Source organism: Oryctolagus cuniculus, chromosome 10 (genome assembly GCF_964237555.1).
Source record: "Oryctolagus cuniculus chromosome 10, mOryCun1.1, whole genome shotgun sequence".
Taxonomy (NCBI): domain Eukaryota; kingdom Metazoa; phylum Chordata; class Mammalia; order Lagomorpha; family Leporidae; genus Oryctolagus; species Oryctolagus cuniculus.
This window is the reverse complement of record NC_091441.1, coordinates 80258244-80273180: the sequence shown is the minus strand read 5'-3', so window position 1 is coordinate 80273180 and position 14937 is coordinate 80258244. Positions and strand designations below refer to the sequence as shown.

Genomic DNA, 14937 nt, shown 5'->3' with positions numbered 1-14937 from the left:
CCTACATTAGACTAAAAACAACTGTCTACTCTGTGTGCTACTATGAGAGACTCAAATACTAACTGAATTCAGCCTCAGAAACTTATAGTCTAGTATAAGAAATATGTAATTTGACACAAAAATTAAGCACAATGCAAAATAAATGTAGTTATGACAAAGGCTATATAAGTTTAATTTAAAAAAATCACAGCAGGGGCTAGTGTTGTGGCACAGCAGGTAAAGCCACCATCTGCAACGCCCGCATCCCATATGGGCACTGGTTCGTGTCCCAGCAGTTCCACTTCTGATCCAGATCCCTGCTAATGGCCTAGGAAAAACAGCAGAAGATGGCCCAAGTGTTTGGGCCCCTGCCACAGATGAGGAAGACTTGGATGAAGCTCCTGGCTCCTGGTTTTGGCCTGGCCCAGAACTGGCCATTGCAGCCATCTGCAGAGTAAAATCAGCAGATGGAAGATGTCTCCACCGCTCTCTATCTCTCCCTTTCTGTAACTCTGATTTTCCAAGTAAATTTAAAAACTTTAAAAAAATAAAAATATAAAAAACAAAAATCAGAGCAAAAAATTATGTAAGTATAAAAAGATTAAAAGGATATTAAACAAAATGTTACCAGTAGTTATTTTAGAAATAAGGTTCCTGTTGGATTTTTCTTCTTTCTGTATTCTCTGTCACATATCTCTTTTATAGTAAATAAAAAAAGTTAGGGCAGGTGTTTTGATGCAGTGGGCTAAGCCACCACTTAGGACAATTAAATCTCATATTGCGGGCCGGCACTGTGGCAGAGTGAGTGAAGCTGCTGCCTGCTGTGCCAGTATCCCATATGGGTGCCAGTTTGAGTCCTGGCTGCTCCACTTCCAATCCAGCTCTCTGCTGTGGCCTGGGAAAGTAGTAGAAGGCCCAAGTCCTTGGTCTCCTGCACCCATGTGGGAGACCTGGAATACATTCCTGGCTCCTGGCTTCAGATCGGCTCAACTCCAGTGGTTGCGGCCATTTGGGGAGTGAACCATCAGATGGAAGACTTCTCTGTCTCTCTCTGCCTCTTCCACTCTGTAACTTCTCCTTTCAAATAAATAAACTAGAAAAAAAAAAAAGAAAAGAAAAAGAAATCCCATATTGGAGTGCTGATTTGAGTCTTGGTTCCTCCATTTCAGGAAAAGCTTCCAGCTAATACATCCTGGGAGGCAGCAGATGATGGCTCAAGTGCTTGGGTCCCTGTCATCCAGATGAGAGACCCAGATGGAGTTATAAGCTTCCAGTTTTAGTCTGGTCCAGTCCTGACTCTTATGAGCATTTGAAGAGTCAACTAGCAGATGGAAAATCAGTCTCTCTCTCTCTCTCTCTCTCTCTCTCTCTGTCACTCTGTCTTTCAGGTAAATGAAAATAAAGTAACACTGAAAGAATGAAGGATCTTAAAAAAATAAAGCTTTAAAATACTAAGTATTTTTTTTTTTCCAAAAGGATACGGAACTACATTGCAATTAGGAACTCTGTCATTTAGAAATTCTGCAGCAACTTCAGCCTTAGGTCTTCCAACATCTTTAGGCCTACAAGAAAAATATTTAAGTTATTTCATCATATAAATCTGGGTAACTATATAGTTTCTTTTCTTTTTTGGTGGGGAGGGAGGAAAAAAAACACATTTATTAGTTAAGACAACCACACAAAACAATGCTAAAAAGTGGACTGTCTTTTAAAACTTAACATAAATAGGCAAAATTTTTCCAGAGACCCAATCATTTCCATAGGTGTTTACAAATTAAAAGGCTCAAGTTAAGACATTAAACAACAAAATATGTAATAAAATGCTCCAACTTATCTGGAAAGCTTCCAAGTTAAAAATCTTGAATTTGACTAACCATGCCCTTGAAAATTACTCAGTATTCAATGAGAGGCTGAAATCAGTGTTCAAGATATTAATCCTAGAAATACCACTCCCCATGTCCCAGCCCCACCCCCAACATATTCTGCTGTACACTTTTTAAGATTTCTCTCATGGCAGACACACATACACTAGAACCTGAAAAGATATTCTGACCTACTATTCCCCATCATTGAAATAAATGATCAGAAAGTTAGGTAGGCAAGCCAAAGCTATCCCCTGGATCCTTCTGGTTATAAACGTATGCCGAAACTAACATGAAGACTTGTGTTCACTGTGCTTTTTGGTTTTGTTCCTCCTGGTTAACCACTGATTCTGATGAGGTTTTTTCCCCTGAGTATAGAAAGACCTTTAGAAATCCTTGAATTATTGGAAAGATATTCATGATTGCCAGTGTGACCTGAACTAGGAGCTTCAGAAGCCTGAGAAGACCAGGCTTTACAAGTAAACTGCACTGAGAACTTGGTGCAAACAGCATCAAACTCAAATGCAGCTCTTGGCTAAGTATCTTAAAGTGTAGCCTCTTTTCAACACAAACATAAATCCATAGTGAATTTATAGAATATTTAGAAGTACTATCTTTATCTAAGTACTCTGTATATCAGTAATAACTTTTGATGAATAATTATTTTACCCTATCAGTCAAAAGCTGATGACGACCCAAACTATCACAACAAATTTAATTGACTATTTCTTAGGTAAAAACATGAACAGTACTTTTCCCCTCCCAATTAAAGCATAATAATGGCAAGTTTCCTAGCCACTTTCTACTGTGATATTTCCCGGTGCAAAAAATTATCCAAACTTAGAGCCTTTTCGGTATCTACTTCCTCTGAACTCCAGAACCTCAGAGTATTAGTTACTATGTGGGTCTTTGCTGACACATACACAGCAAAATTCATTTTAGGGAGAAGGAAATTTTATTTATCTTCTTCCTGTGTGTGCTGATCATTTAGAAAAAGGTGAAGTTGCAACTACATATTTAAACAGGGAATAATTTCAAAGAAATTACCTAAAATTGTGAATGTTAGCCACATTTTTAAATAACTAGAAATATAAAGCCTCAAAAGATCACTCCTAGACAACAACCATAGGTAGGAATGGAAATAGATCCACCTTCCAAACTTTGTATATATTATATTTTCTTTCCTGATGGGAATAAGTCACTCCTTCATGGATACACAGTTAGTGCTTCATTATTACTCATTTTTATAACACAAATCTTAGTATATACATGCTTATCATACCTACTAGACCATTAGCAGGTGAAACAAAATGATTATACAATTTCTTACTCTGTATTCCTTCATCAATAGCACAGAGTAAAAAGCTTAAAACTAAATGAAAATAAAAAACCAAATGTGCTCATTAGAGATATTTCATTTAAAACTGGACTTTCAAAGAAAAACACTCCAAGAAGTCAGTTTTTCTTTCTTCCAATATAAAACTATTATTTTTTATTCAAATCTGCTAAGAACTTTATGCTCACTTTGTCTTAACTTGCATATAAAAGACCCTGCTACAAATGAGAGAACCTGATTTCAGTAATACTTTAACTATTCTGCACAGAAATCTCTTAAGTTCTATAAAGGGGATAAAATAGATTTCCAAGACTCATTTTGTTATGTATTTTAAACAGAATTCCTGCATGATTTCTGTGGAAACTGCTAGATTACCATTACCATACTAGGACAATCAGAATGCTCAGTCTAAAATATCTTGAATAAAATGGCCTTTCACACACATCACCCTTGCAGGACACCGTGCCTATATTACTTTAACTGTGAAAGCAAATATCTCCCTTGGGAGTTACTCTTACATTAAATGAGGTAATACAAAGAGATGCAAAAGTGTTTAATACCTCAGATATACTCAATAAATTTTAACTATCAACAACAGATTCTACCAGTTTTAGCCATAAATTAAGGCTAGAAGCAATCAATTCAACGGTGTCTTTTTATAATAGTATTCATACACTAAAAATTTGTCAGACTAGAAAGGGCCCACAAACTTTTCAATAGACAAAGAAAATTTCTAGAGTTTAACTCGACTTAGTTTAATCCATCCTTCAGTCTCTTGCAGATGTTCCACAAGATAAAATAGAGTTTTTATGCTTATTCAAATTGAATGTTCTTTTTCTGCTATCTCAACCTTATCCTGCTTACTCAGGACTATCAGATCTTTCTGTTAGTACCCTAATAATTAGAGAGAAAAAAATTATTCACATCTACATTCTTTGCCTAACAAATACATTTTCATTTAAGCTACAAAAACCCCTGATTACATACTAAAATTCATGCACGATACTTTCCTAAGGCCTGCACTTATGATCTACTTCCAGTTTTTAAAGTCATTTTTAACAAAGCATTCCTTGATATTTTCTGTTATTTCATGTATATGTAAGGTAAGTATTCCTCTTCTGTTTTCATTTCTATTGGTCCTAGGTTTTCTCTCCTTAATGCTCCACTTTCTTTTCCCTTGTTTAAAACTCTAATCTTCTCACAATTTCTTTGCTCTAGAGTCATCATTCAAATTTTGGCTCACAACTCCTTAATACAAGGGTACTTCAAAAAGCTTGCTGAAAATGGAGCTGAAAGGCTAGTTTATTTTGGCACATACATACAATAAGTCTTCAAATCTTCAAACAGTTCTTGGAAAATGTTATTAAAAATATGCATGAATTTCAACATTTGGGGCATCAAAATAACTTATTATTTTTTGGTTTTAATTAGAGACAGAGACAGAGAGAACACAGCACGCTCCCGCCTGTTCCCAAAGGTCACAGCAGCCACGGCTGGGCTGAACTAAAGCTAGGAGCTGAGAATTCAAGCAGGGTCTCCCATGTGGGTGATATGGACCCAACCACTTGAGCCATCACCTGCTGCCTCCTGAGGCCACATTAGCAGGAAGTTGGAACCAGGAGCTAGAGTTGGTCATTGAACCCAGACACTTCAATACGGGATGGGGGTATCTTAAACACTAAGTTAAAAGTCCACCCTATAATAAACTCATCTTTTATAATTCCATTTTTCCACAAACATTTTGAAGTTCCCTTGAATACCTCACAAGGGTCTATAGTCCAGCTACTATTCTCTTGTGAAATCAACAGGAGAAAAAGAGATGTACTCCATGTATTCAGGCATGATCACCCTGAGAGTACAAAAAATAATACATACCTTTGGAAGGAGACTTCTTTAAAAAAAAAAAAAAAAAAAAACTGCTTACTACTTTGCCAGAACATCCAAAATTTTATTTAAATGAAAGTGGTAGTCTTAATTTTCAAATAAAATTGGTATTATCCTCGCCATAGTTTCTTTTTTCTCTAATTTATTTTTTAAGGAATACAATTTCATTAAGTACAACTTTAGGAATATAGTTATTCTTCCCACCATACCTGTCCTCCTACTCACATTCCCAGCTCTCCTCCTCCTTCCTCTCCCCTGGCCAGTCCCATTCTCCATTAAGATTTTCAATTAACTTAACATAGAAGACCAACTCAGTATATACTAAGTAAGGATTTCAACAGTTTGCATGCGTGCGCACATGCACACACACACACACAAACTGAAAACTAGTTTTACAGTTAACTCTCATAATATAGCTCATTGAGGTCAGAGGTCCTGCTTGGGGAGTTAGTGCACAGCGACTCCTGTTGTTAATTTAATAATTAACACTCTTATGTATGACGTCAGTGACTGCCTGAGGCTCTTGACATGATCTGCCTAGGCTATGGAAGCCTTTTGAGTCCACAAACTCTGTCAGTATTTAGACAAGGCCATAAGCAAAGTGGAAGTTGTCTCCTCCTTTTAGAGAAAAGTACATCCTTCTTTGATGGCCACTTCTTTCTGCTAGGGTCTCACTCACAGAGATCCTTCATGTAGAACATTTTTGCCACCATAGTTTCTACTTACTAAACTTCAATATACTCAAATTCAAATGACAATGAGAGTTAAAAACACATCTAAAATGTTAAAACTTACCTAAATAAAAACTGCCTATTTAGATTGGAAACATCAATAGTGTCCATGTCTATAACATGAATCTGTCTAAAACCAGACAATGCCTGTGGGAACAAAAATAATCCAATTGAGAAGCTTTTTCACATTTGAAAATTTAATATTTGCTTTCAATTAAGTCCTAAATCAACAAATTCTCAGTAATAAATTATGCAACACCGTATCTGGTTAAAGAACTCTGTGAGGTATGTGAAATTTACAGAAATTATTAAAGTCAAATATATGTAACCAATTTCAAACCATCTATAACCAAGAGAAAATCCATAACTTCTATAGATTAAAAATATTTTATACATACACTTTCCATAAATATATTCATAAAGTTTGTTACTCTTCTGCTGTTGATAGTTCAATTTTACCACTCTTATTAGTTAACTATATTTGCTATCCTCTCTTCAGAATATTGTTAAAAATCAACTCCTACAAGCTTTAATACATTCAACAATAAGCATGCCACAACTCAGAAAAGGTAACTATTGAAAGACATGGGTCTTTAGCACACACACATATGCAATGCACAGATAAAAGGACTATCTCAAAAGTTTGAGGCAAGGTAATCATTCCAGCCCTCCAGCTGCTAACTCCAATCACCACCAATTCTCAGACTATTCATCTTTATCCTTCTAAGGTTTTTGGCACCTTAAACACATACTTCACTCGGTCATTACACCCATGAGTATTTGAACACTTTCAAAAATGGGTTTCCAGTTCCTTCATTTTCGCTTCTATTTTACTAGCCACAATTTAGAGTTGGGTTCAGATCATCTTATAAGACAAAGATAGACAATCTCACAGACATCTCAGACTTAAATGTCCAAAACCAAACTTGATCACCTTTGCTCACCACTCACCAAACCTGTTATTTTCCATGTTCCTCATTTTAGCAGTGGCTCCAGCCTTCCAGTTTCTCAGGCAAAAATCTGATTGTGTCAACCTTAACTTCTCTTTCATATCACATAACACACCCAACCCATTAGCAAATTCTGTTGATTCAGTCTTCAAAATATATCCATAAACCTGACCATCTCTCTTCACCTCCAACGATATTAGACCCTAATCTCCAAGTTACTGTCATCCCTTGTCTAGAGAACTACAACAGTCTTTGAACTACTACCACTGTTTCTTCCCCAGCTCTTTCTTTGCGATTTACTTTACTTGAGAGGCAGAGTGACAAAAAGGCAATAAGAGAGGGGTGGGGAAGGGGAGAGAGAGAGAAAGAGATCTTTCATCTCCCAAATGGCCACAAGAGCCAGTGATGGGCCAGGCAAAGCCAGGAGCCAGGAACTCTACCCACCCCATGCAAGTCTCCTACATGGGTTGCACGGGTCCAAGTACTCGGGCCATCCTCTACTGCCTGCCCAGACACATGAATTCAAGGAGCTGGATCAGAACCTCCAGGATTCAACTGGCAGTTGGACTTCAGATGCCCACATGGCAAGCAGAGGCTTAACCTGCTGCAGCACAATGCTGCAACTGTCCCCTAGCCCCAGACCCTTCTTTTAGCCTATTTGCAATGAATCTGCCACAGTGCTCCAAGTTTAAAGTGAGTCAAGTCATTCATTGCCAATGATTTCCTGACTCAAAGTTCTTGAGGCAGTTTCCAAGGCCTTTTCTGACATTGCTCTGAGCCTCTCCATCACCAATTACCTCTCTTACATCCCCTTCAAAACCGCTTCCCCTTACGCACTTCTGCTTTAGCTGTAGCTTGAATAGACATGCTTCTACTTCACAGCTACTGCACCTGCTGCTCCCTCTGACCAGAATGATCTCCTCCAGATATAAGGATGGCTCATTTGCCTGCCTCTTTACTCAAAGAGAACCTTTTTAAAAACTCTTTCCTATCTTCCACCTTTCCCATTTTTATAGTACACACATCATGTGACTTACTATTTATTTGACTTGTCTTTTGTTCAACTAAAATATGAGGCCCATAATCACAAATATCTGTGTTGTTCAACACTGTATCTTCATCACCTAAAATGGTGCTTGGCATGTGGGGAAGGAGGTTCCCTAAGTATCTGTTCAATTGATAATGTTAACTTCTAGAATGAACCTTTGGAGGGCTTACAATCAATTTAAAAACTCATGTATAACTCCTGGGTGTTTATATCTAAAATAAGCAATGTAATTAGTAAAGCTGAAAGTTCCCAGTTTTTCTTCTTTGATGTTAAAGTTTATTATAATGCACATAAGTAACAGGGCCACTCCTTAAAGTTGCTTGATGACTAACCTTCAGATCTAATCTTCAACTCCTTTATATTTAAAATTAGTACATTTCCCATTTGCAAAGAATGGCTTCAAAATAGAAAAAGTTAAGCTTTACTGGACCTGTACACACCTAACACCTAACAACAACAACAACAAAACACACTGCATCCTCTACAAACCCTTCCCATCCAGAAGTCTCTGGTTCTCACACTGCTGGAGTACTTAGGTATGATAAGGTACTGTCATTTTGGCAATCAACCACAAACACACTGCTACTTATTTCATGTGAAACTTGTCTCCCCAGTGAAACCTCAGTTTCACTAAGGACAGACTTTGATGATCCACAACCCCCAAAGAACCCGGCCTAGCACTAAGTACAGCGATGTATATTTAAGTTTTTCCATCTCCAGAGGTGTAACATTAGTGTCACCTATCAAAATTAATGTGGCTGTGTTTATACTTAAACTTAACTCCTTTGGCTGGCTATCGAGATTTCCTATCTGACTGCTTCATTTTCTAAGGAATCCACTGCAACATTTCTACTTTTCTACAAAGCAATGAGAAGCTAGGCATATAACAGCTCTAAACAAATTCTCCCACTCATTTTTGTTAACTGATAAAAAATTTACAAGAAGGTACTTTATGATTGCCAGAAGTCAATCCAATCAATTAATTAAATTTAAAAATTACAGTTTTCCAAACAGTATATAGTAATAGCTTCACCACAAGTTTAGCCTTCCAGCCAGGCATCTGGTGCAGCAATTAAAACACTACTTGGGACACTCGCAACTGATATCAAAGTGCCTGGATTTGGGTTCCAGCTCCGCTTCCAATTCTAGCTTCCTGCTAACATACTCTCTGTTAGGGAGCAGGTAATGGCTCAAGTACTTGGATATCTGCCACCCACGTCAGAGACTGAGACTGAGTTTCTGGCTCCTGATCTTAGCCTGACCCAGCCTTGGTTGTTGTGGACATCTGTGGGAATTAACCAGCAGGTAGAAGACATCTCTCTTTCTACCTTTCCAAGAGAAATCAACAATAAATAATTTTTTTAAATCTTAGTTTTCCCAAGTTTTATGTATCTACCACCATATGGTCATCAAAAGTTACCATCTCGGGACGGTGCCGTGGCTCACTTGGCTAATCCTCCACCTGTCACACCGGCACCACGGGTTCTAGTCCCAGTTGGGTCGCCAGATTCTGTCCCGGTTGCTCCTCTTCCAGTCCAGCTCTCTGCTGTGGCCCGGGAGGGCAGCAGAGGATGGCCCAAGTGCTTGGGTCCCTGTACCCGCATGGGAGACCAGGAGGAAGTACCCAGCTCCTGGCTTCGGATCGGTGCAGCGCTGGCCATAGCAACCATTAGGGGAGTAAACCAATGGAAGGAAGACCTTTCTCTCTGTATCTCTCTCACTGTCTATATCTCTCTCTCTGTTCTCTCTCTCATTGTCTAACTCTGCCTGGCAAAAAAAAAAAAAAAAAAGTTACCATCTCATTAAGTCAAATAATGAGCTAATGTCTTAGTGAAAAAGAACACTTAACTAAGGACTGATGACCCAGATTAGATTGCAGGCACATAACTACAATCCAAAATGCTCAGACAAGTCATTTAACATCTCTAACCTCAACATAACCTATGTCTAGGTAAAACAAGACAATGAACGTCCTACCCACCTATCTGGGTTATTTGGAGAAGAAAAATACTAAATTATTTGAAACCACACAATAAAATCTGAATTATCTGTTTTCTTATTTATTTCACTGAAATTAATGAGCACTTCACAAGAAAGTACCAAAATTTGCTCAATAAAGAGCAGAGAAGTAAATGAACATAAATTTATCAATGACTTTATATAACTGAGAACTTTAGAGTCTACAAAGTTTCAAAGTCATATTATCACTTAAATTACCATATAGAATCTGACCTGTTAAACTTATCTAACAAAAGCTCCAAAAAAAAGGTTAGCAATCAGGGCTGGCACTGTGGCATAGCAGATGAAGCTGCCACCTGCAGTGCCAGCATCCCATATGGGCACTGGCTGCTCCATTTCCAATAGAGCTCTCTGCTATGCCCTGTGAAAGCAGCAGAGGACGGCCAAGTCCTTGGCCCCTGCACCCACACGGGAGACACAAAAGAAACTCCTGGCTCCTGGCTCCTGGCTTCGGATCAGCTCAGCTCTAACCATTGCAGCCATCTGGGGAGTGAACCAGCAGATAGATCTCTCTTTCTCTGCCTCTACACCTCTGTAACTCTGCCTTTCAAAGAAATAAATAAATCTTTAAATAAAAAAAAAAAAAAAAAAAGGAAAGAAAAGGCTAACAATCACAATAGGGGCCAGTGCTGTGGCATAGTAGGTTAAGCCTCTGCCTGCATCCCATATGGGTACCTGTTCGAGTCCTGGCTGCTCTACTTCTGATCCAGCTCCCCGCTAATGTGCTTGGGAGGGCAGCAGAAGATGGCCCAAGTCCTTGGGCACCTGCACCCATGTGGGAGACCTGAAGAAGCTCCCGGCTCTTGGCTTCGGGTTGGCCCAGCTCCAGCCATTGCGGCCACTGGGGGAGTGAACCAGTGGATTGAAAACCTCTCTCTGTCTATAACTCTGCCTCTCAAATAAATAAAACAAATCTTAAAAGAAAACACAATAAAGAAATTTCCTAGTGCTAGATATTAAGGGATGCTGGATATAGATTGTAATAAATATAGTTTACTGAAATGTGGTATTAATAATGGGAAGCTGGGCATGGTGTACAGATTCTGACAAATATACTAATATATTAACAATAAAGGAAGCTGGTGTGTAGAGTATGTGCGAACTCTGTACCACTTCACAATTCCTGTCATAAATTTAAACCTATTCTGAAATAAATTGCTTTTTTTAAAAAAGAAAAAAAGATATTTCCTAGTATTTAAAAAAAGCAAACTGCTTTATTTATCACAAAGGGGGAGGGGAGAGACATTTTATATATACATGTGTATTACCAGATTTTTGAGGAGCTCACATCCTAAGCCGCCAGCTCCAATGACTAGCACTTTACATGTATCTAACAAAAACTGGAGAGACTGTAAAGAACAAAAAGTCACATTAAAATCTGCTGATAATCATAAATACCATCCACAAACAACAAGTCATAAGAAAATTTTCAACATTTCCACCAAAAATGCAATTAAGGATAAAGAACATCCTTTTATATTTTACAGATCATTTCAAATCTATGAATTATATACAACCAGAAACTCTAAAACTTTAATGATTTCAGAGAATTTGTTTTTAAATTGACTTTTATTGTCTGAAATTAAACATCTATTGACTACAAGAAAAACTATCCTCGCTTGTTTTCCTTAATTTTTGAAAGGGAATGGAAAGCCTCAAATTGAGAACTGACTCCTTAAAAATCACACAAAGTTTAAAAATCTTAAAAATCCAGGATCAAGCACTGAGGTGTTCAAAAGTCTAAAAAAATAAGGTAAGAACAATAATAGCAAGGTAAACTTATAAAACATGATGGGAAGAAAAACTGAGAAAACTACATGTCTTCAGAAATACAATTTGAAACATTTATTTAACAGAAATGGTCATTTTAAATTATCAGGCAAAAAGTATCAGAAACCAAAGAAAATAAGGTATATCAGCTAAAAAAAGCAGAATTAATACTGTCAGTTCTATATAACATTAAAGGAGAAAAGTTACTCAGGTAAGACACTGTGCCAAACTCAGAAGTCTTAACATTAAGAGTACTACAATATTTCTCTTTCAAAACAGTATCTCTTAAAAAAAAAAAAGCTACAAAAGGACACAAGTACTTACTGTAAAAATACTTTTCTTACTTTCCTATACCTAATGAAAAACAGGTATCTAATTGAACATTTTCTTTAAGTCAGACATTATCAGTCAAAAATTCTATGCCACTGTTAGCACTCATATAATTTTTGACATGCAACTAAATATATTCAATTCTAAGATAATCCAACTAAATTCCAAAATTTAAATAAGCATATCTATACTTTTATCTTATAGTAGGGCTACTGAAGAGGAATTTGTCTCAAATCATTTTGAACTGGAGTTTTAAGTATAACAGAATTTTTAAAAGTTATGAAGTTATTTTCCTCTTGAACTCTTTCAACTTATATTACGTGAGAAATGTGAAAATTACTCAAATATTATTCACTCAAGTAAATTGTAAATATACAATTGAGTATTTCAAAATACTACGTTTTATAAGAAAATTAGTTTTCATAAGAGCAAATTAAAAAAGGAAGCATTTTACTATGTTTGAAACATAAAACTATTAGAGCAGTTATTTAAAAATAAACGTTTCTCACTTCAGTGCTCGGTTCGAAATCAGGGTGTGTGAAGGGTCCAGATCGCTCGAGGAACTTCTTTACATGGTTCCAGCGACCTTCCCAGTCTCCAGTGTCCCCACACCCACCATCAACAGCCATTCTGCACAGAACACAGTAAATTCAGCTGCAAAGATCAGTCCGGAAAAAAGCCACACCTACAGTTATTATGGTTTCCCCAAATGAAAAGACCTGCTCAAACAGAAAGGGAATGATCAATGTGGTCATGTCTATGCTCTCCTATCACTTGTCTATTATACGGTTCACTTAAGAACTGCCTGTGATTGCTTCTATTTTTTTTTTCTTTTTATTTCATCCACCTGACAAAATAAAATCAGTCTACCTGTTCCTCAAGTAATCCAAGGTCAAACTTGGGATGTTGGTCTATGGGTAAGAAATGGACTTGTCTACATGTGGTATTTACACAAGACCACAGCAGCCTTCCCCAGTATGTTCTTTCAAGTCAGCTGATCTGGCAATGTCATATGCATGGGAAAACAACAAAAGGGACACTCTAAGAACTGAGGCTTCAAATCTACCACCACCCATGTGTTCTTTATTTTCTATTGAAAGGTGTGATTCAAAGATCATTTCTGATGACAGAAGCTTTGACATGGTTTTCTCAGAAACAGGAGTCCAAATTTTCAAAAATTACTGAGTCCTGTGAGGTGGTTTCTGTTGCCACTACAGTTAAAAAAAAAAAAAAAAAAAAAAAAAAAAAAAAAAACTCAGCTTGTCATCACACCTAGAAACCTTTCAGGATATACAACTGCATAAAGTGGGACTTCTCTACCAAAGTGTACAAACTGTCTTATCAGTGCCAAGATTCATATCTGGTTGTGGTTATTTTTTAATTTTCTACTTTCAAGTATGTTGGTAACACCCAGAAGTATTGCATAGTAATAAAGACCATAGGTCTTGATGCGCAGTCGGGTTTGGCTCCACAACTAATAGCACCATGACCTTGAGCAGATTACTGAATAGCCATAAACCTCAACTGCAGGCTATTGGGAGCAACTTCTTAGGGCCAGGAGGATAAAGCGATATTAACACAGAGGACTTAATAAAGGATGGGGCATGTCGTGCACTTTGTGCAAAAGTGGAAGGGAAATCAAAGGTGAGGAAAGTCTGTCATTCCAGTACTCTAAGCAGTTGAAATTCAAGTTCTGGGGGAAGAGACCTCAGGATGACCAAAGCACCAGGAATTGGCAGAGAAATTACAAACTCACCACACCCACTGCGAGAGTATTTTCCACTCCCATGTAGGGAGGAGAGAAATTATGTGGCGCTGGCTCAGTCCGAAAACACTGTGTAAATCTGTCCCACCAGCACAAAACTAATCATCTGGTAAGACACGGGGTGTATGGTAAGTGGGGAAAAAATAAGCTGTTGGTGTCAACACCCTCCTTTAAGAGTCAATTATTTCGCAGAAATGGTTGACGTGCTTAGTACAGTACCTGAAACACAGTTTTCACACACAGTGTGCACTATTGTCTCAGTGTTTACGAAAGGCAAAAACAAAACGGCCCCGTGTCCGTTAGGTGTGTGTGTAAGTTGGATTCCCTTTTCACAAGCTCAAGGATATGACAATTTGGGATGGAGGAAGAGGGGGGCACAACGGTCCTTCCGCAAAACCTTTAAGTCAGACGCCCCGGCGGCCCCTGAAGGCCCTGCAGGTGCACCCCGGCCCCGACGCCCGCCGGGGCACAAATCTGGAGTGGCCCTCGGGGGCCCCCGGGGCTGCTGCGGGACCGGGGTCAGGGGAAGAGGCCGCGCGGCCTGAGCTCCGGGTGCCCCCCTCCCAGCCCCATGGGCCCGCTGCGGCTGGTCCCCTAGGCCTGGGGTAAGGGGAGGCGGGGGTCCCCGGAGAGGGCCCCGGCCTCCCGGCAGCACTAACTTCTCAGCCAGCAGCTCCTCTATTCTCCTTCTTTTCTTCTCCCTAAAAGAAAGAGAGAATAAAAGAAGGGTCAGCATCACGCTACACATTGGGCGCCGCGAGAGGATGGGGGGCGAGGGGACGGGGTGGGGAGTGGAGGGGACCCCGGGTGGGGGCGGCGACCGCCCTCCGCCGCGCTCTCTCACAACCCAGCCCAGCCCGGCGCGCCGGCAGAGCCCCGGTACTTACGGCTCCTCGCCATCCGCCATATTGTTCTCCGCCTCTTCCCAGGTGCCCTCTCGGCGGGCGGAGTCGGCGGGAAGGGGCGGGACTTGTGGGAGGGCGGGGCTTGCAACGATGGGGAGGGGTCGGCTGCGCCTTAGCGCCCCTGGGCTTGAAAGCAAGCGTCCCGCTGCAATTAGGATCTTAATTAGCTACCCCTCATTAGATAACTCTTATGCCCTGTGTAATGTCACGCAGGGTGAAATGTGGACGCAAAGCATTCTGTTTTTATACAATGTATATGCTGATAAAGAATTACATATAATGTTGGTATATTCAATGAAAAAATGCCTGGAAGGCTAACTCCAGTATGCTAGAGCTTGCCTCCGGAGCAAAGAACCGT

General features: G+C 39.1%; 1 protein-coding gene across 7 annotated transcripts in view; it reads right to left on the bottom strand.

The window, feature by feature from the left end:
• Positions 1-14667, bottom strand: part of UBA3 (ubiquitin like modifier activating enzyme 3) — a 35866-nt gene extending 21199 nt beyond the window's left edge. The window contains exons 1-6 of one of the 7 annotated variants that reach the window (XM_002713305.5): positions 14562-14667; positions 14334-14375; positions 12419-12539; positions 11078-11158; positions 5857-5939; positions 1461-1541 (exon numbers count right to left, since the gene is read on the bottom strand). In XM_002713305.5, coding sequence (XP_002713351.1) covers positions 1461-1541; positions 5857-5939; positions 11078-11158; positions 12419-12539; positions 14334-14375; positions 14562-14581 — 428 coding nt within the window. In that variant the 5' untranslated portion in view covers positions 14582-14667. Of the gene's footprint in view, positions 1-1460; positions 1542-5856; positions 5940-11077; positions 11159-12418; positions 12540-13893; positions 14376-14561 lie in introns of all 7 variants that reach the window. The other 6 variants (XM_008260916.4, XM_070050614.1, XM_051851485.2 and 3 more) reach the window with 6 other exon arrangements.
• Positions 14668-14937: the final 270 nt, after the last annotated feature.